Genomic DNA, 22,381 nt, shown 5'->3' with positions numbered 1-22,381 from the left:
AAGTTTTAACGAGAGAAACCAAACTGGGGTAGTGGCACCCCACCAAATCACATTGACTGCTGTGTTATAGTGGTGGGGTATAGTTTTAACGAGAGCTTTTCGTAAAGTTTCTCCTGGTTTTGTCCCGCGTCATTCATTGAATGTCATCCCTAAAGCTATGGTCACAAATCAGAGCGGCGACCGACCGATTAGTAGCCTGCTCGGTCGCCGCTGGAATTTAGGCATCGCCCAGCGATTTTTGGAGAAGTCTAGCAGGATGTAGAGCCCCAGCGATACCTGGGCGGTGCCCTGTCGATTTCCCGTCGGTCGCCGGTCGATTTTAGGTCAAAACTGGGCGAAATCGCGGAGCTTTTCCGCGTGGTGTTCCGGCAGTGACCGACCGGTGACTTACCGATTCCCGAGCAGTCTCCCACCGGCCGCTGGCTGATTTTAAAGATATTGCTCGGCGGCCGGCCAGTGATCGGCGGGGCTCCCAAATACGCTCGGTGCCCGGCCGTTCGCCGCCCGGGCACCGAACTAATCGAGCGTTCGCTGCCGAGCGATTTAGGTCAAAAATCGAAACAGCTAGGTCAAAGGCTGCCGACCGATTTTGGACTCGCCGCCCAGTGACCGACTGATCTCCCAGCGGCGACTGGGCATCGACCGGGCGGCGACTGCTCGACAGCCGTTGACCTAGCGGCTTCGATTTTTGACCTAAATCGCTCGACGGTGAAAGCTCGATTAGGTCGGCGCCCGGGCGGCGACCGCCTGGTCACCGAGCGTAGGTTGGGCGGCGAGTGGAAGTGAGCAGGCGCCGCCCGAATTTTAACTCCGCGCTAAAACTTCAGCAGGGACCGAGCGATGCCTTAAAAACAAGCGGTGCCTGGGCGGCCCCCGCTCGGTGGCCGGGCAAAATTGGCTAAAAACTCGCCGCTCGGCCACCGAGCAGGCTAGTTTGGGGGTAATGTGACCATAGCATTACGTTCTATAATGAGCTGTCTTACAACAAACATATCGTATAAACCTTACATCTTTTAGTTATCTTAGCTTGACGCAAGATTGAAGATGCCATCTCTGATGACATTGTCGACAGAAATTCTTTTTACGGATGGATACTAATTTAAATCATGGGTCCGTTTTCACAATATTATGAACAAGTATTTTTATATCCCATTTTCAATATACAGAATCCCTTTAGAAAATGCCTTCAGGAATCACACTTGCCTGAACGGAATAATTCATGTCCTGCTGGAGATCGGGAATAACTGTGGAAAACCTGTAGTTAATGTCAGAGCACAGCCCGTCCCGACACGGGATGCTGACGTTTCTGGGCGTGGAACTATTACCAAACGTCTCCCAGTATTGAATGTAGTAACCTATTATCCTGCCCAGAGGAGGGTTCGGTGACATCCATTCTACTGTGATGCTCTCCTGGTCGGAAGATGGAAGCTTTACTCCGATTGGTGGCGCTGGTTCTGTAATGTACACATCATGGAGACAAGTCGTAGGATAATTATGGTCAAAACAACTTAATGGTCTATCACACATTGGAAGTAGTATAAAATAGTATCACGTTACGTTTTCTGTCGGTTAGTTTAAATTAAAAGATCCTCACCTATTGACTCGGAATGTTGGCGGAAGATAGATTTCAACAAGCAATGTAAAAATTTGAATGATTATTACATTGACTGTGACTTCGAAAGAAGCAAAATATTTTGAAGCAATAATATTGTCTTACTGTACTCCTAAATTGCACAAACGCACACTCGGAATCACTAACCCGTTCTGGACAGCTGTCAATAAGGGTTTTGGGTGCACGAAATCTAGAATTCAAGATTACTCCATTACGTCTTATTTGTAACTGGAAATAAATACTTAATTAGGGATCCATTTATTTAAAAGGGAAACTTCTCTATGCTCTTTTTGTTTTCGTTTGAGGGGTGGACGAAAAAAGAATGAATAATGTAACAACAAAACAAATTAAGGAATTGTACATGTTCTCATAACATTAGTTCCTGTAGATGATTAAGTCTAAATTTTCACAACTTTGAGTATAACGTAATTTTTATCAGAGTTATATTCCTGGTTCTATAGATACACGGTTGACATTGTTAACGAACAGCTATATTTTAAAAGATATAATTTTCGTCCTTAACGCTATTTTGTCTTCTTCATCGTTATCAAAATAGAACTAAAAGACATGCATTTTGAGACCTACTTGCTTCATCTGTCTGTGCCCAAATCGCTGGACCATACTCCCCTGCAAGTTCATAATTCCAAGCCCTGATCCTAATGCTGTAATTTGAATAGGGGATGAGGCCAAATATCTCGTGCTCATGTCCCGACACATTACCATGATAAACCACGTTTCCTGGAAATGAACAACAGGAATAATAAAATTAATAATAATGGCTTCTCATAAAGTGCTCTTTTGACGCTCATGGCCTTTAGACATTATTACCCTGCTTATAGCCGAGCCGCCAAAGTAGCTAGCGCGTAAGCATATCAGGTATCCATTTACAATTGAGTGGAGAGTGCAAATGCAACGTCTTGCTAAAGTACTTTAGTGCCGTGCTGGGATTTGAACCCCGTACCTTGTGGTCTACAGTCCGGAGACTTATCCATTAGACTATAAAAACCTTTACAAGACATCATGCGTAAATTTTACTTTGGAGTATAAAGCTAGTATATTGGAAACAAAGCTAGACTAATTGTTTGTTTAAGGAAATCTCGAAATGAGGCCGCGGAATGGAACAATGGAAACCATTAAATAAAAATTGTTGCGCAGATTTGTCTACATGTATGATTGATGGACTAAATCAGAAGAATCATATCATGATGCAATACTTGCCTTTGCCGATTGTGATTTTTGCTATCAATTTTTTGAACTTTAGTCGATCTTTTTCTTATTATTTTTACCCCCTAGCTTACAGCAATACTTCAGTACTGACTATAATTCATTATTGATCGAGATTCTGCATTCAGACAATCTTAGATATATTAAAGAAAACGGAGGGCATAATCATTTAATGCATTAAAATGGCAAAACAATATTCCGCAATATGACCTATCCGCTCATCCCCAAAAATAATTGTAAAAAATAAATTGATTCGCGTTTCTTATATAAACAAAAATATTTATCTATTCAGTGCTATAAGCGGTAAAACATCTATCAGAGGAAGATAAAAAGCAGATAATTTTTTGCAAAGAAATATGACACTAGATCATATTTTTATTCAGTAACAGCAAGCAAGTCAGCTACTTAGATCCAACCTGTCAAGGTGTTGCCTTGCACATTTTGTAGATGAAGTTATCCCTCAACGAAACAGTACAATATATAGATTTAATCAATTGAAGAAGCACCACCTGGGATGATGTCAAGGGCAGATGTCAAGGACATTTTTGGGATTCCATCTCATTTAGGACTCGACCAGGTATTCATTCCCTCTTTTATATTAAGGTTACCTGTAGAATTGGAGAGCATAACTTCGTATCTTGTGATTGGTCCATTCCGATGACCGCATTCTGGCTTCTCCCAAGAGAAGAAAATACTGCGTTTCTTGATGGGAACGGACTGAATATTAGTTGGGGAACCAGTAGGATCTGTAAAATAAAGGAGGAAAACTCATTCTCATTCATTTTCCCAAGTCTTTATTTATTTTTACCTCATCTACATGACCTTACTAACAGCTAATCTACATTTTCGGTGACTTCATAATCTTTTTCTTTGTATTCTTGACCATTCTCTAACCCCTGTAGAATAATTTATTTATTTTCTAAACTGAACTTTTAGGCACGCTTATTTCATTGAACATACTCTCCAAAGAATCTTGCCAAGTCTTATTCAAAGTATATTCGTATACGAATATACTTACAGCTGCCAGTTTAGATTATGGTTCTCCTACTGTTCAGATTTGTCAGATAAAGGCCTAGTTATTCTAGCGTCGTATAAAGTAGATATTGAGATTTACATTGGTCTAGCGGTACTGTCAGCTTTCTGTCTTCTCCTTCAATTGACTCAGACGGACCCCAGTTCGGAAGGGATTTCATTTTATTGTATGGTGGCGGTAAAGGTCTGCCCCCAGACGTAGGTAATACATCTGATTGATACATACCCGCACACACAGCCTCATACTCACATCATAAACACACACCCTCACCCGCCCCCACACACACCCTCGCCCGCCCCCACACACACCCTCACCCGCCTTCACACACACCCTCACCCGCCCAAACACACCCTCACCCTCTCCTACGTACATGAACACACAATACTAACATGAATATCCTGTAATAGCTGATTGGGAATCCGAATCACCATAACCGCTACTGGTTCTGCCTCTCACGAACACCATGTACTCAGAGTTGGGACGCAACTCCAGGACATTGAAGGTAAACGTTGAACCATTGACGGTCCCTGCTGAAGTCATTATGCGATCCCTCGAGTTATCCTCACACATATCGCCTTGAAGAACATAGTACTTGATTTCATAATGCGTAGGCTGGCATGGAGGTGAGGAAGGAGGTTGCCATGATACTATCAGGCCAATAGTGCCACTGTCTTCCTGATGCGGGGTAAGCTCTGTAATAACTGGTATCCCAGGAGCTGATAAGTGTATAGAAAGGAAGGAATAAACATTTCATACGGGCTAATTTAGGTTCCCAATAATGATTTGCACTGTAATTACACTGTTGATGTTGTTGGTAATAGTTTAATGGCGTACATTCAGTATAAAATAAATACGCCATATCTTTACTTTTAAAAGAAAAACAATTATCCATAAAGAAAACTCAAAATAAAAATTTGTAATTATATAATTAGTTAACCAGTATCGCAATTTAATAGGAGTCCCTGGGTGGTTGCAACTTCTTATTTCTGCTTTTTTTATACGTTTAATCTGGTCAGCTCGGTTTCGATTGGATAGAAATCTAGCTTTGCTCGATGTGAAATAGGCTTCTCGGCTACTCGCCTTGCGTGCGCAGTGATCTTTGTATTTTAACGCACGGTGCCTAGACCATTCAGAAACACAGAAATACTAAAATTGATACACATCATATAGGGGCGCTCCTAATTACACTTAATCTAATATCTATCTTTATTTGTATTGACTTCAATTAATTCAGTTTTCTGTGATGTATGTTATATTTGTATTGTTCATGAGCCTTTACTAGGCTAGCATTAAAACTAAAAGCTATCTACCTATCTTGGAGCAACGTCACTAGATGGACTGTATTAAAACCGATTTGAATTGGAATTCGAAACGTGCAGTTCCCCATACTATCCATTATAAATAATTACTCTTTAGTCGCTAATAGTTCAATGTGTACAATGGACAAATTGCATAATTCATATCTCTATAACTAATACAAATGTACGGTAGACCTATACCTCATTTCGCAAACCTGATATATTAGTCATTGCCATTTTCATATGCCATTCACTCCTTCTCGACTGGGTAGTAACTACTCTTATTCTGAAGCGATATTCTGTGCAAGCACCAAGACCAGTTATGTTTACAAAGTTCATTCGGGTGGACGATGAATACCGAGCATATCTACCCCCATCAGTAGGATCATAGAGATCGTATTCGTAGCTATCAAAAACACCATGTAGGCTTTCACAAGAGAGTTCCTGCCACACAAAGCGCAAGGAGTGGGCAGTAGAGGTGTATGACACTGATTCGATAGCAGAGGGGTCTGTGAAGAAAATCACAGAGTTGAATAGTCAATTAACAATATAGCAGATGTAACAAGATATAAGGGGTAAATCTTGGGTAAATTTTGGGTGTACTTACTTACACAAGAAATAAAGTAAATCACTACGTTAAGTTACAGTCCCATATACGTCCCGGACCGTCCCGGACCGTCCCGGACCATCCCGGACCCCATCCGGGGTGATCCGGGATTCGGTCCGTATTGACACCGTGTTGGCACCGGGGTGGTCCTGGATGGTCCTGGATGGTCCTGGGCGGTCCGGGAGTCGACCCCGGATGTTTTTGACGGTCAAAAACTGCCGGGGTGGTCCGGGACGGTCCGGGACAATAGTTTGATCCGGGGTGATCCGTGTAGCCACCGTGCTGGGTCCGGGGTCATCCGTAGTGGCGCCGGGGCGGTCCGTGTTGATCCGTGGCAGTCCGGGAGTGAGTTATTGACCCCGGATCACCCCGGCGCTCCTACGGATGATCCCGGACCCAGCACGGTGGCTACACGGATCACCCCGGATGATCCGTGTTGGCACCGGGATGGTCCGGTGTCATCCGTGTTGGCACCGGGGTGGCACCGGGGTGGTCCGGGACGGTCCGTGGCGGCTCCGTGCTGGGTCTGGAATGATCTGTACTGCTGCCGGGGCTATGCCCGGACGGTCCGGGGCGGTCCGTAGTCGTACCGTGTTGGGTCCGGGGAGACGGTCGTCGGTTGCGATTTTTTTAACAAAACATCCCGGACCATCCCGGATCACCCCAGACCATGGTCCGAGATGGTCCGGAGTGGTCCGTGCTCGTCCGTGCTGGTCCGGCTTTATATGGGACTGGGGCTTAAAGTGACAATATTTCTCTTATAACCAAAAAGAGCAGTCCTAAATGTAACTTGAAACTGAAAGAACAGATTATTAAACAAGTCTCCTCATTTAACTACCTCGGCAGCATGATCAACGAGGATGCCAGGTGTGAGACAGAGATCAAGAGAAGGATAGCTCTCGCTAAATCTGCATTTTCAAAGTTAGTCAACATTCTGACAAATCGAACAATGAGTATGATGACCAGAATAAGAGTATTTTATCGTTACATCTACCCAGTACTTATGTATGGTAGTGAAACATGGACTTTAGCCTCTGATACTAAAAAGCGTTTGGAAAGTTGCGAAATGTGTTTTTTAAGAAGAATGATGAAAATCCCCTGGACTGACAAAGTTATTAATGAGGAATTTCTTACACGAGCTGGAGTGCAAAGGAAAATGATACATGAGATGTTGATTAGGCAGTTGAAGTTCATGGGTCACATTACTCGTAAAGAAGGCCTAGATAATCTTGCTTTGACAGGGAAAATTGTGGGAAGAAGGAGAAGGGGAAGAAAGAGGATACTTTGGATGGACAGTCTGCAAAAATTGTTAGTAGAGAGAGGAGTGAAAGAACTGGGAGTGGTGCTAATACAGAAGGCTAGGAGCCGAGGGTTGTGGAAGAGCATGATCGCCAAAGTCAAACGATATGGCACTTAGAGAGAGATAACTTATAATCTCATCGTAAGGGTCATGCAAGAATCTCTGTTATAACGACCAATACAACACAAATAGTAGGTCCTTTGTCTTTCCAGGCCTACAGAACACCACAGAAGATAGACATATACCAGAACAAGCGATTGATTCGACACGTGAATTATTAAGTGGACTTGCTTGTCATGTCATGCGTTACAAAATCGTGTTTTTCGTGGAGTATCTAGCATTATGGTGCTCGGTGCAAACAAAAAATCCGGAAAAGATTGAGATTTCTTTCAATTGATGAACCGTTGCAAATAACTGAAATAATAAATAACTATAATGAGACGTGAGATTTCAGGATCCTGACAGAACATATTACGCGATGAGCAAAGCGACCGAGCTTCATAACTTTCGCATTTAAATACCTGAATTAAAAAAAAAGCCTTATATTCATTGTAATTCAATCTGAAAATTTAAGGTTCATATTAGAATCTATTTGTCTTTCCTTTATCCCCTTTCTATTTTTGGTTTGAGTTTTCTTTTCCTGCGCCCCTCTCTGTCGCGTGTTTTTGTTTGTTTGGCGCTCCCTTCAAGAGCCACCCGTAGCTAGTGCCCCTGTGCCCCCTCCCCTTGGTAGATACGTAAAAGCTAGTATAATCATATTTGTTTTTATACAACTCACTCCCAGATCCTAATCAAATGATTGGTCATGCGCGGTCACGTGTGATTCATTTACTAAGCCCATTGCACTCGTTTTCATGAAAAGGAGTGCAATATTTTCCAGTACTATTGAACTCGTTTTCAGAGCGCAGTAGTGCGTGTAGAGGTTAGAGCGCTTAGTACTAAATTAGTACTTTGCACTAAATTAAGCCTTATTAAACTTGAGATTTATTTGTCAGCCATATACTGTCACGAAACAATCTTGAATGAATTCTTTTTACATCAAATAACAAGGATCTAGGAGTTTCGTTGTATAAAACAAATGATGCATGTTTGCAGATGTTCATTATACGATCTATCCGCCCTCGTTGATGCTGTGTGTATCTATCGCACTCAGCCTAACGGCTTCGTGCAATAGACACACAGCCTCAACTCGAGTGCGGATAGATCGTATAATGAACTCATGCACATGCATCATTTTGTATACTATACCTCCATCTAGTGTGTCTCCATTAACAATCATGGGTAGGCTCTCTGCTCTCCTTTTCACAGCTATGATGGAGATGTTATAAGTGGCGTAATATTCCAAGTTTGAAATGATTTTGGAGACATATGAGGTACCTGATGTGACGTTGAGTTCGTAGACTAGAGCATCTATTACAGGAACATCTTGACATGCGTTACGTGAGATGAGTTGATATGATACCCTGTAGTAATCCACATCGCATTGAGACGGAACACTCCACTGAACTGTCAGACTGGGTTGATTCCCAGTTGCAAATGCGGATGCACTTGTGACTATATTCAACAATAGGAGAGCGGTTTGTATTCTATAAAGGTATTACACCAACCAATCAACATAACAAAGAGACCCGCCTCTTAGTCGTATAACTGCATCGTATTACATAGTCATGGACTTCCGAACTTAATTTTCTCTGTAGCAAAAGATGAAGCTGAGTGTTTCTACCTGTGTAAACATTGAACATGTTTTTTTTACCTATTTCTTTTTTTAAGTTAAAGAATGTGATAACCGCTTTCCAACAGACAGGATTTCCTTGATTTAGAGTAAGTCTAAGAATTGGAAGCCTGTCTATAGAGCGCCAGGAGTGTCAAGTCTGACAGACATGAGCGCTATACAAGAAACCACTATTAATATAATTATTATTATAGCTGGGTTATTTGTATTCGCGCGCCTTTAAGATATCATAATGCGAAGGACAAAAGCATGATACAAGAAACAGATTTTATCTGTTTTTTATTTTCTAATCATTTTACCTGGACCCTTTGTTATGATAATCATACGCTCCCTTGTCAATACAGGGTCGATTTGTGAACCAAAGTTGATTGTAACAATTATTAATACAATTATAATGCATGACGTATCTAAATATTGAATAAAAAGAGGATTACATATTCAGTTAAGAATCCCCGCCCCGTACTATTCTTTATGAAAATTCCTAGAAAATAGGTAAAATGCTAAAAAAATATATTAGAAAATCTGTAAACATTGTAAAAACGACACTGTGTAACGGGGACAATTTAGTAATCTCTACCTGAAAACCCTTCAATGTCTCAAACACATGATCCTTGAATGTGCAATATTATGTCGTACATGTGTATGGACTTAATGATAAATAAACCTTGGTATCACTTAAAGAATGTGGGCGTACCAGGGGCGTACGCAGGATTTTTTCAAGTGGGGGGGGGGGGTGGTTAACATGTGAAAATCGCGCCGAAAATTTCGCAACGACTTAACCAGCCGCTGAACAAGCGAGGGGGGGGGTGAGGCGTAAGGGCAAACATATTTATTTTTTGTTCCAGGATTTGAGGAAAAATTTCGCAACGACTCAATCAGACGGTGAATAAGCGGAGGGGGGGGGAGGGTAAGAGCACATTTTTATTTTTTTTAAAAATCGATGGGGGGGGTTTCCTCCAAAACAAACACATACAAAAAATTGAGGGGGGTTCGACCCCCCCCCCCCCCCCCCCCCCCCCTGCGTACGTGCCTGGATTTAACTATGCAGTTTTGGAACGGAATACTTGGAATATGTTCACAAAATAGGGCAATGTGACTTCCCGAAGGTGATTCTAAAAATGGAATTTCTTGGTACTTTTTTGTACACTTACAAGTTACTTCTGTTACACCGATAGCATAAGACACATTTCCAGAATTCCACGGAGCCTGGTTGACGGCATTGATATTCAGTGCATACATGGTGCATGCCTCAAGACCATTGAACTCTATTGATGAGTATGACATGTCATCATCCAAGTATATCCTCTGATCATATCCATCACAGCACACATATCCAACTAGGAGAAAGAAAGTGGCTTACTCTATCAACCAAAATGTAAGACAACGCGAGGGCAATTTTATATTTCGTTTGTAGGAACAAGGCTGTGGAATGATCTCCCAGATGAAATTAGATTAAAAACATCGAGGTTATCTTTTCGGAGACATCTTTCCACCTACCTTCTATGTAAATGACGTGGGCTCAATCCCTACCCCTTCGTTTTTCCTTTTATTTTACTTGTCTTCCTTTTATATATGTGTACACTTGCTTGTTAACGATTATAGGTGCCTTAAGCTTTTGCAGGATTTGTGCATGTACATGTACGCACATCTATATGATATTATTTTCATTAATACATCCTTTGCATTTTTATGAACACATTGATGATTTTATTTGTTCAAAGATTTGTTTCCTTTCATTATAATGCTTTAACACTTAAACTTTTTTCTTTTTCTTTTTTCATTTTAGTATTTACAAAAAAGTTACATGATACTGTATTATTTTGTTGTATATATGTAAATACAGAACAAACAAGTTTTACATTCACATGTATAAACAAATTAACAGAAAAAAATCTTGCCGAAGAATGGAACTAGGCTCGACTAGCACTTGTGCTAACTTCTAGTTCCCATTAACAACTTCACCTAAATATAGTAATACACATGTTTACGTAATAGTATGTAGATGCATGTCTAAATATCGTTTTTAAACCATTACTGTTCAATCGACATTACTCTTATATTATGTATACATGTATCAGTATTATTTTTTGCATTGTATGATTGTTCATATGTACTGTCATTATTGTGATGTGTTGTTGTTGATAAATTCAAATTCAAATTCAAATTCAAATTATTTCTACCACTATTCTTGTAGATTCTTGCATGGTAGTACCAGAACACTCCATTCACATTTCTGCAGTTGAAAGGTTGCCAAGTGAATCCTAATCGTGTTGGAGACGTCCTTTCTGGATTAACCCTGACATTTGTAATGTTGGACGGTGCTAAAGCGAAGCAGAAATATAAGAGAAGGTACCTAAATCAGTTAAAACTTGACGTGTAATTCGTTTACGTAGTAAGCTTAGGCTAGCGTGACGATTGAAGGAAACATACATCGCAACCAAACTGTACCATTCATAATTAGTTAAAGCAAAATTATTGAAAACTATATTTTTTAGATCAATGCGTATGTTATATGCAGGGAATCTAATAGAGATTTGACTGGTAAGGTGTATGATACATACAAAGGAGTTATATTTTTCAAGGGGTTATCTTTTCATGACTGGGAGTATATCTTTATTACGATCCTTACAATCGATATCACGTGACGAGCTTTGGACATATAGCAACTTTGTTTCTGTATATTATATCCCATATTCATAATCATAACACGGATAACAAAATGTATCACCTTGTACATTTCTTGATACTGTTATGGGGGAAAGATATTTTGCTTATGTGTTCATTACTCACGTCCTGGCCCGGTATCTGAATAGCCGATCGTGGGTTCACTCTGCATGGCACCATTTACAGCTGTAACTGAGATCTTGTATCGCGAGTAAGGCTCCAACCCCACTAGATTATGATTATTGAGTTGTGTAGAGGTGGTGTTAACTTCAAACTCTGTTGGGATGGATTCTGGTGATTGGCAGGCAAGCTTTTGAAGGAGACTGTAGCGCATGATATAGTAGTCAGGGGAGCATTGACTAGATGACGGTTCCCAGCTCACTTCAATTTGTGTGGTTGAAGGTGACATCTGTAAGGCTTCTACACCTGCGGGTCCTAGAAATAAAAGTGAAATATAACTGAACTTGCAATTTGCAAACTGAAAGAATATTTAAGAACATATTTAAGATCGGTAAACGTACCAGTAATGATGCCATCTAGTCCATATTTGGCTACCATGTACTCCTGAAATTCCCTCGCATGACAGACCTGGGTTCATTGAATCAATGACTATACATTTCACTTTTAGCGTTGTGATATAGTCTTTATGGTAAATTTTCTTTCATCCGTCAAGATATAAGATATGAGGTATTGTGAATGTAATACAACCAAAGGGTCAATATTGTAAAACTCAACGCACTAAACATACAATTAGAAAACAGATATTCTTACGTATCAAATACGTGCTCACTGACAATATTTCTGAAGAGATCCCTAACTCGTCTTTGTTTCTAAATGCTGCGTTGATGTTATACGTAGTACAATCCACTAGCTGTTCAATGTTAGCAGTACTCGGCGTAGTATTGAATGACAAGGTTCGAGGAAAGCCATTCTGTCCATTGGTGCTAACATTGATTTCTAATCCAGAAAGGGCACTGCATCCCCATGATTCCTCTGGTATTACCTATTATTAGTATAAATATGACAAACGAGAAGAATTCACCCATTTTACTAATGTGCAAATATTAAGTTCGCCATATTCACCGTCAAACCTAACATTTTCAATATATTTATACGGAGTAAACATACGAAACGCTTTATCCAAACTAATTAACGTACAAAATGATACTTCGAGTGGACTTTTAGTAATGTGTACCATTGTGTATTTTAAATTGCGGTAGTTGGGTCTGTTTATAAGCGCTCATACTGAAAATTCAAACCCTTTGTAGTTCATCTCCCAACTTAGCGAACTGTTATTATTGATATTAAGTTAATTGAACTGAACTGTGTTTCTTAATAGTTAATAATAATAAAATCAAATGCAATGAAATCCTTTTAGCTCACCTCCCAATCCAAAGTGATGGTTGTTAGACCTTTGTTTCTCACAGACAGAACAGGCGCCTCAGAAGGTGCTGAAAAAGGGAATTACAAAAAAAATGAAGACTATTAAGTTGTTTTGGTTGTAATTGAGTTGGTGGTTAAAACAACTACCAATATAATATTCACATTAGGTGAATAGTGTATGTCTACAAATTATTTTGCCTACAATGTGAATTTACTACGGTGAGTCCATATTTACCAGCCTCACATTTGAGAGCGGGAAATTTAAAAATAGAATTTTTTAAAGAATGCAATGCAATATATACGTCTTTGGGACGTCAAATGATTACTGTTTATGTCCTAATGGTCAGGAGAAGAAAAGCAATCATAATTTTTAATTAACTATACTCTTACTTTTATCAGATTTATCATTAATTATGATAATATCGTGACTATATTTGCTATTATTTATAAATCTTCAGCTCGAGGATTAAAAATGGGCGGAACCTGTAAGGTACATGTTTGGTTAAGTGCTTTTGTTTTCAACAACGGTAAAAAAAAATGACAACAGATAAATTAAACTCATTTAACTTACTTTAGCCACCAACAATTTTAAATGATATAAATTCCCTTAATCTCAATCTTCAGTTAGAAAGCGTTAATACTCCATCCCGACTGCGGCCGTTAAAATGACGTTGATGATCCACCCCTATTAGTTGTCATGATTAAAGTCTACTTACCAGTACACTTTGTCCTAGCTCTTTCTGCTGAGCTGTACATCCCCTCTCCCGCTCGCCCCTCTCTAGAAGCAGTCACTCTGAAATCATACTCTGTGTCCCGTGTCAAATTAGTGACGGCGAAAGTTGTTTCTCTGAGGAGATCTCTTGAAGCCCTAGCTATGTCATCCTGTCCGGGTGTGTTGTAGTAGACTCGATATCCAATCACTGGCCCATCACCATGATCATAAGTCTCATTCCAAGGTGTCCAGCGTAAGGTGATCGAGTGAGATGTCATCTCTTGGACCAGTATGTTACATTCAACAAAGCTTAGAGGTTCTGAACGAAAATGTAATTGTAGACGAAGTTCTATGAAACCATCAACAAAAATTGACATTAAGAACAATTAATGGTTGTTACTGGGAAATTGTATTACTGACATAGGTTTTTTATATCTCAACACACCTCGCACCAACATATGGAAATGATCTTTAAACAAAAAACAAAAAACAATAATGACAAAAGAAAAATGAAACAGATAAATTGTTTCCAAGTCTTATTCAAGTTTCTGACATTTTGTATCTACATGGTATATCAAAAAGTGATTTTTTTTTTTTAATTTCTCTTTTTCTCTGGGAGTATTTCAGAAAGGTACAAACTGTCAAGTTCATCCATACTAGGCCCACGGACTTTTTCCCTATACATATTGCGATGTGAGATATCACTGAGTATTGATTGAAAATTACGTCACTAAACGCTTCACAGACATTTACCCATCATCTGATACATGGAGGAGCGTGAGCATGGCGAAGGGAATTTAGCATTAGGGGTAACTTGTTTTTCGTCGTTCCACTAGGTCCGTATTTCTTTCTGCAATGGGTACGGAGTGGTTTTGCTTCAATTCGGTGCTGTGCCTGCGATCGAACGCAAGGCCTCCGCACATGGTTTTTTTTTTAAAGGCATCCCAAAAAAAATTACACTTCCACATATAGATCTATCATAATAACATATGGAAGCCCTGCAATAGACTTTGATAGACAAAAAAGGCAATATAAAAAAGTAACAAATCGTATTAATTATCTGTATTCATTATTTGTGATATTCATATAGATGTACAAGGCACTTATACTTAAATGCAATTAAAAAAAAATAAACTACTAAGATTCTAATCGCATTAACATAGAATGTTCATAAAGGACGCGTAGCTCTTGTCAGTTTATCGTCTTAAAAAAAAAGTGCTATTGTGGTTCAGAATTACTTACCATAAACAGAGACAGTCAGATCTTTCGAGACACTTTCCCCGTCCGGTCTGCGCAAAAGACACGTGAAGTTCTGAGGTATCTCATCCAGACTCACCCTAACCCGATACGCGGATGTCCTGGTTGATTCAGTGACATTGGTCTCCACAAGGACAATCCCTTCATGTGCACCGGCTGCATCGGTGACTGTGATGTTTTCAGAGGTCGGTAGAGGTGATCCTGTCACGACACAAACCAATGTTGTAGGTTCGCCATTGTTAACCTTGGTGTAGTTGAAGCTTGATATGGCGTAAGAAGGAACAAGCTGAGGAGGGATGGGAGGGGTGGCAGGAGTGGTAGCACTGGTAGAAGCTTGAGTTGTAGCTTCAACAATGGGGATGGTTGAAGAAGTAAAACCAGAACTTGCCGATTTCGTACCAGGAATCGCTGAATATGTAGATAAGGAGAAGAGAAAACATTGTTAACATATGAGATTGTACGCCTCACACGCGCACGCACGCACATAACACTAACTCACACAGGCTTATACTTGTTTATATAATATAATCATAGAGATCTTGGTATTCTAATGGCAAGTAGGAATTCCGCAGGGCAGTTATATTTTTAGTTTCCATTTAAATCCCCTTAAAAACGTATCAATCTATTTCTATCACAACAGAGATGGTAATGCCTCATATATATATTTGTTTAAATAATTCATTCAGATATTTAGCGGTAAACTGCTGCAATTTTTTTTTTGTGATGACGTAAAGTGTAATACAATTCCCAGAGAGCTCAGTATGCGCAGTGCATCTGTTATTCAGACACTTATTCTTATCTATTTATCCTTGTGGTGGTTATGTGGTGGTTATTTTAACTGTGCGCCTCAGAATAGAAGTTCTATAGATAGATGGCGCAATACAAATGCCAGATATTGTTACTATTATTATTACTATCAGTTGCAGTAGTAGTGGTACTACTTCTACTACTTCTAGTAGTAGTAGTAGTAGTGGTGTTTTTAATCTATATATTTCTTTTTATTATTATTATCAATATTATTATTATTATTTGTTGCTCGCAAATGAGAGCCATTTACACGTTGTAACCGTTGAGGTTTTATGCCTCATATCTTAACACGCCTTTATTCTTATGTTGAACTATAAGCCCATGTGAGCTTACGTGTATCACCATCAACCTCCTCAATGGGGGAAGTTCGAACTGTAAAAAGATTAGGAAAACAATAATAAACAGGGTTCAAATTTACCACTATAGGAAAAACAATAACTTTTCAAAATATAGTGCTTTTAAAATATAGCTTTTAACTGGAGAGCACGTACTTCATAATATTATAGAAGTACTTCCAGTTTGTTTAACAATTGATGTGCGGAAATCTTAATCTTAATACTAAATATCCGGCTCTCAAAGGTTCACCTTCAAGTGTAGTTACGATTAAATATCAAGACACACGAGAGCAGACTATTTGATCGTATTAGCAATATTATTCTACACATTATATAGCACCATTCCGAGCGAGGCGATATCTTGTTTTTCAATTACTGTTGTGCAAAAACAATCTATAACACCAAGAACGCTTCGATTGCATGGGCATTAACATACAAAATATTTCACAAGACAATAAGATGGTTCTCTATAAATGATGTACTGAATGTACATAGCTGAGTTTAAGAGGAACTGCTAATGATCATATGTGACCTTTGGGGCACCTATGTTCATGTTTGATATAAATGACAAAATCAAATTTGATCGAGATTAAAGTCTGCATGGATTGGAGAACGAACTCCATTGGTCAACTCAGCATAATAGACAAAAGCAGGGAATGCGTGTCAAATGATAACTAACTGCAAATCTAGCCACAAATTGGCTAAAACTAGTAATATGTTTAATGTAACTTTTTCCCCCTAGTTCTTGTTGTGTTTTGCCTTTTGCTTTGACAAGCCCAAGAAATAATGAACTACGAAATGGATTTCGGCTTTTTATCGTGATGTGTTTATTATATGATAATAATGTATGGTAAAAATTTAAAAAAACCTTTCTATGAAAACTGACTGTTTAAAACAAAATATCACCTTGACAGTTGACACCAGTCCAGCCTTCTTGACACACAGTCCCATCAATGCATTCTCCTGTATCCTTGGTACAGATGTTACTTGGAGAGCAGTGGCACTCTTGCAAACAATTGGCTCCATACGTCCCTGGGTTACATTCTTTAAAAAAATGTCATGGGGATTGATAAAGTAATAGAAGACAAGGAACAGCATTATAAGGTAGGCCTAATGCGCTTTTTAAACATCAATATTTCACACTAAGGGGCAGGAACATAGGCGCCGGAAGTGGGGGGGCAGGGGGGCAGTTGCCCCCCCCAGTCAAAAAAGTGGGGGGGGCAAAACGCATTTTTGCCCCCCCAAAACGCCCCCCCCCCCCTCCAAAAAAAAAAAAAAAGCAGTAAAGGAATAAACATGGTTTGTATTTTTAACCCAAAAGAACATAACAATAATAAAAACCTGAATTAAAGCACATATACCATTCCATTCAAAGAAAAGGAAAGTTCACAGGCTGGAATTAAATTTTATAAACATTGCGCATGCTACCTATACGGTTTATAATAGCGATACGCGCATATCGTGGACATATTGTGCGAGAATGGGAAAACGTGTCTGTTTTTTTGGTTTTGTTATAGGGGTGAGAAGACATGAGCCCCTGAACGCTGGCGTACTGATGGGGGGGGGTATATCTATACGATACCAGTGATTTACAAATGTTGCTGTTATGACATGATTTTCCGGTATTTTTTCTCCATTTTTTTTAAAGTCATACCTTTTTATGCGTTTGTTGGAAAATAAGAAATTCCCAAATTACAGTCGGGCGAAAAATACGCTTATTTAGAAGCCTTTATGTCATGGTCTGCAAAGTGGCTGGGCTCGAGCCCCTCCCCCCTCACTTTTTGAAAAAGTATGTTAAAGAGAAAAAGAAAGAAAGACGGAGAGAAAAAATAAGTGACCTGCCAATGTCACAAATAAGATATAAAAAATGCTCATCTGAACGTAATTAAATGCCTAAAACCCAGAGCTTACGGGTGCTCCGCCCCCGGACCCCACCAAGGGCCCTAAGGCGGGCCCCTGGATGCTCATCTGACCGTAATTAAATACCTAAAACCCCTGAGCTTCCGGGGGCTCTGCCCCCTGGACCCCACCAAGGGCTCTAAGGGGGGCCCCTGGATGCTCATCTGACCGTAATTAAATACCTAAAACCTCTGAGCTTCCGGGGCTCTGCCCCCTGGACCCCACCAAGGGCCCTATAAGGCGGGCCCCTGGATGCTCATCTGACCATTATTAAATACCTAAAACCCCTGAGCTTCCGGGGGCCCTGCCCCCTGGACCCCACCAAGGGCCCTAGGGCGGCCCCTGGTTGCTCATCTGACCGTAGTTAAATATTAAAACCTCTGAGCTTCTGGGGGCTCCCCCCCCCCCCCTCTGGAACACGTCAATGGCCTTAAAGAGGCCCCTGGATGCTCATCTAACCGTAATTAAATACCTAAAATCCCTGAGCTTCCGGGGCTCAGCCCCTTGACACCCTGCCGAGGCTGGACCCCACGCCAATTTACGCTCTACCTGATCGTTAATACTTCACTTTGAAAAACGTTCCGCGGGACCTGCATGTAACGTGTAAGACTGGTGGTGATGCAGATTTTTCGTCTGCCCCCCCCCCCCTTCCGAACGTTTTTTCTCATTACGTCACTGCCCTCGGAAGGTGAGCCCCCTGGAATGTTTGCCCCCCCAATCCCAAACTGCTTCCGGCGCGCCTGGGCAGGAACAAGAACCCAAGGTATGTCGATGTAATCGTTGCCTTGATATTAAGTTTCGAGAATGAATTCAAACAAATCTTAAATAAATGAGTCAATGAGGTATCCAGGGTGCGTTTTGAATGCTTAATAGATTTGGTTCCGCTAATCCGTTTTTTCAATTAGCTCCCATTAGAACGTCTTTTATACGTTTTAGTTAGATGTATCTGATGTGAATATACTAACGAGTACATTTATTTTTGTATCATCTGTTCAATTGAAGTACACTGTCGAATAAATTACCCAGTTACCCAGTTCTAATAAGGTGGTTTCTACATACATCCGTTTGTAAATCCCTCTTTTTTCATCAATTTAATCCAAGCGGGACCGCTTCGAAGGATTTTAATGTAATTATTATAGTACATGGATTTTAAAGCGAAGAACTGTTGTACATGCCCTAACATTTTTCCCTAACATGATTCGGCTAGGCAAATGCTTACGTAGGACAAATTTGTGTAGCTCCTAACTAGAAAGTAGCATGGGGAAGCACCATCCTTCATAATGTGGAATATTACGAATTTGGTATTCCTTCCTTCTGATCGAGCACAATGTTTAGGGGCTACGTGCTTGCACATTAATGATATCTTAAATAAATTGATACGGAAAAGAGTCGCTGGCTTTCCAGCTCTTCCTCATAATTAGAATACATGTACAAAAATGTTGACTATTAAAAAACCCAATTATTTTTCGCTTGTTTGTTTGTGTGCGTCTTTTCGAAACACGGATGAAGGAAATACTGCCCCTCGGAAAAGAATATCATTATTTTTGTTCATCTACGTGATGACAGAATATAAAAAACTAAAATACCTTCACCTTCAATCAAGCACCACTTGTTAAAAGATGACAAAAGTGATATTTTAAGTGGCAGAGTATTTCCCATTTTGGAATCTCTTTCATCCTCATAGAGGTTTCTAATTCATAGTATTATTATGTTACCATGTTTCTTGATACGCACTCATAACATTATTCTCGAATTCTCTATTCAAGATATACTTATTTTAAGTTCAGGTTTCAAGAAATATAAGGCAGACCAAATTAAATCGCGAGGAAATGCCATAATCGAGGTCCCTCTTAACGCCTAAGTAGGTACTTGACAAGAAGACTAATTGTCCTTTGCAAAGCACTTCTTTGTAAACGAATACCTGTTCTCATCACATGAGTTGCAAGGTCACACATGGAGCAACCTCTATTTTAGTCTTGAGAATCAAATGGTTTAACCCTTTCATTACTACACATATAAATATGCCTTCTCCGTCACTCATGTCTTTCGTATTCAGTTTTTGCCGTGGCTAATAATGAAAGCTGCGTCAAGGTTGATTTGTTTTCTTTCATCTCTTTTCTCGTAACCTTCACTTACGCAAGAGAATATAAAATATGTCAAGTGTTGGAGAGTAAAAACCCCGTCCATGAAAAATAAATGTATCTGCCGAAATAGACATGTGAAGAACTGTTGAAATATACGATAACATGTAAATTTATGAGTAATCCGTTTTTAAACGAATATGTTTTATACATTTTTCTTTCAAGATGATGTATTTTGGGGGTCTCTCTTAGTTAAAATATTCGCTTATGAATGATTCCAGAATGTTATTCACATGAACAAAAGTACCTGTTGTACAATTGATTCCCATGAATCCTGCTGCACAGGTGCATCCAAAGGGGTCTGGTAGGCAGAAGAGTTTACCTCGACACCCTAGACTGTGATCATCTCCTGAGGAATCACAAGAAAAGCTGCCATCCTGCCCAAATCGGTTGCTGCCCAGGACTTAGGATGAAGTGACGGTAAAGAGATAAGGATACAATTGCCTTCATAATAGAGTTTCAAACCAGCTTACGCGAACAGATTAGTAATACGGTATCGACATTGAGTTAACTTGATTTTGATTCGCGTGATAACTATATTGAAAAGAGTTTTAGGTATTGAACGATCAAAATGTACGAAAATGCCAATGAAACAATGCTATTTTCTTATACCAGGGTTTCATCGATTGAATTTTATTAATGAAAGCTTTGTTAATTGTATCACTATACGCATTACGTATATTATAGAGTATTACAGATTGAACTTTATTTCAAGCATGTAATTTACATAAAATCATTGTATTTATTCACATAAAAAAAAATATTGAGCTTAATCCAGAACATGTAAAAAAAAAAATATTTAAAAAGAGGGGGGGGGTATTAACTAAAAGTTACAATATAATTGGACATTTCTATTTGGAAGCTTGTTGTTGAAGCATATGAGTAGTCAGTTAGGTGGGGGGAGGGGGCACAAATTCATCCACTTTGAAAAAAAGAGTCAGGCCACAGAACTGAAATGTATGCGTGCGTGTGTGTGCGTGTGCATGCGTGTGTGCATATGTGTGTGTGTAAGTATGCGACTCTTTAATTTTGTGTGCCCCCACCCCCGTCTTTGCCAGTGTCTCGAAGCGCAGAGGACCCAATAAAGTGTAAAAACCTACCGTGTTCACATGTTGTTCCGTTGAAACCAGGAGGACATACACACTCTCCTGAGTCTGCATCGCACTTGCCTCCATTGAGACACTCGGTACAGGTATGTTCACATTCAGATCCCCAACGATAAGCTGGGCATCCTGTTTGAAGTAAACAGGTTTAGTATTTCAAAGTGGATAAGAATCCAGCATCAAAACAATATCAAAAGTAGATAACCGATACCCCAATATGCATCGACATACCTGCATTCTAACTTTCTATCTGCAAATCCCCCCCCCCCCCGAACACATACAAACATATACAAATTGTCAATATCAAATTTTCATTATGCTGATATCATTGCTTTTTTATTTTTAAAGGGAAAAGGAATCTATACAAAAAATACCATGTTAGTATGGGAACAGCCGTGAAAAAACGCTGAAATACACAGAACATAGATACATTTTGTAGGACCTTTCGGATGAATTTCACTGATATTTCGCAGCAATCATGTAGTTCAACGATCATGTTGGAAATGAAAGGTGCTCAACTTACTAATGACATGAAGAAGGAATATTGCATTTTCTGCATCCCATCGTTTTCCAGCAAAACACTTATATACCCCAGTAAGGTTTAGTTGCACGTTCTCCAAAGTTAGACTCTGCTTTCCATTATTGTCAGATAACTTTTCACCATTAAACCGCCACTTGAGGTCATCTTTCGTTTTGTTGGTGACAACTGCGATTGTTACAGTTTCCCCGGCATGCACAGTCAAAGTTGTCCGTTCAGCCAAGACTGTCGCTGTAAAGTAATTGGGAGCATGATGGGAGTCATATACCAGGGAGAGAAAAAGAATACGAATGGTAAAAGCAGCTTTTGGGGAAATGTCTTCAAATTAAAGAGATTTATTGTATAGGCTGCTTCTAAAGTCGCTGATCGACTGTATGATCTGTATAAACTTTTAAGCATATGAATGGGGTTGTTCTTTCCAATCATAACCACATTAACGCTTGATGTTTAGTACTGGAAGTATAGAAGTCATCAAATGTAAAAGTCAAAACGGGGTATCCATTTGGATGTATGAATAGGCTTATGAAATTATGTACATATTTTGACGACTTTTTGGGACAATCATTGTATTGAAGGTGTCGTGGTCTAGCAGTAAAATCGCTGAAGTACACGGTACTGAGTCAAATACCTGTCACGCCAATACTTTCCTTTGGTAATACATTTCTCTACATTTGCCATTCCCCCCCCCCCACTATGTAATGAATAGGTACCCGGTGGGCAGGCGCGTACGCAGGGG

At 39.7% G+C, this 22,381-nt stretch overlaps 1 protein-coding gene across 1 annotated transcript; it reads right to left on the bottom strand.

Moving 5' to 3' along the window:
* Nucleotides 1-1,173: 1,173 nt before the first annotated feature.
* Nucleotides 1,174-15,284, bottom strand: LOC115925021 (fibronectin-like). Its single transcript, XM_030988162.1, has 13 exons — nt 14,808-15,284; nt 13,570-13,884; nt 12,854-12,921; nt 12,242-12,473; nt 11,597-11,905; nt 10,987-11,127; nt 9,958-10,143; nt 8,323-8,628; nt 5,383-5,676; nt 4,259-4,585; nt 3,445-3,582; nt 2,198-2,350; nt 1,174-1,454 (listed from the first exon to the last, which is right to left on the bottom strand). The coding sequence occupies exons 2-13, from the start codon at nt 13,841-13,843 to the stop codon at nt 1,174-1,176; spliced, it is 2,709 nt and encodes a 902-aa protein (XP_030844022.1). The 5' UTR covers nt 13,844-13,884; nt 14,808-15,284.
* Between the last annotated feature and the right edge of the window lie 7,097 nt (nt 15,285-22,381).

This window comes from Strongylocentrotus purpuratus, unplaced genomic scaffold (genome assembly GCF_000002235.5).
Source record: "Strongylocentrotus purpuratus isolate Spur 01 unplaced genomic scaffold, Spur_5.0 spur5_contig_840, whole genome shotgun sequence".
NCBI lineage: Eukaryota > Metazoa > Echinodermata > Echinoidea > Camarodonta > Strongylocentrotidae > Strongylocentrotus > Strongylocentrotus purpuratus.
This window is presented reverse-complemented; position numbering and strand designations above follow the sequence as displayed.

Coding starts and splice junctions, on each gene's coding strand:
- LOC115925021 (XM_030988162.1), bottom strand. CDS start 13,843: ATGACATCTCACTCGATCACCTTACGCTGGACACCTTGGAATGAGACT. Junction 4,586..5,382: donor GGCAATGACTAATATATCAG/GTTTGCGAAATG, acceptor TACACTTATCAG/CTCCTGGGATACCAGTTATT. Junction 2,351..3,444: donor TATGCTCTCCAATTCTACAG/GTAACCTTAATA, acceptor GTTCATTTCCAG/GAAACGTGGTTTATCATGGT.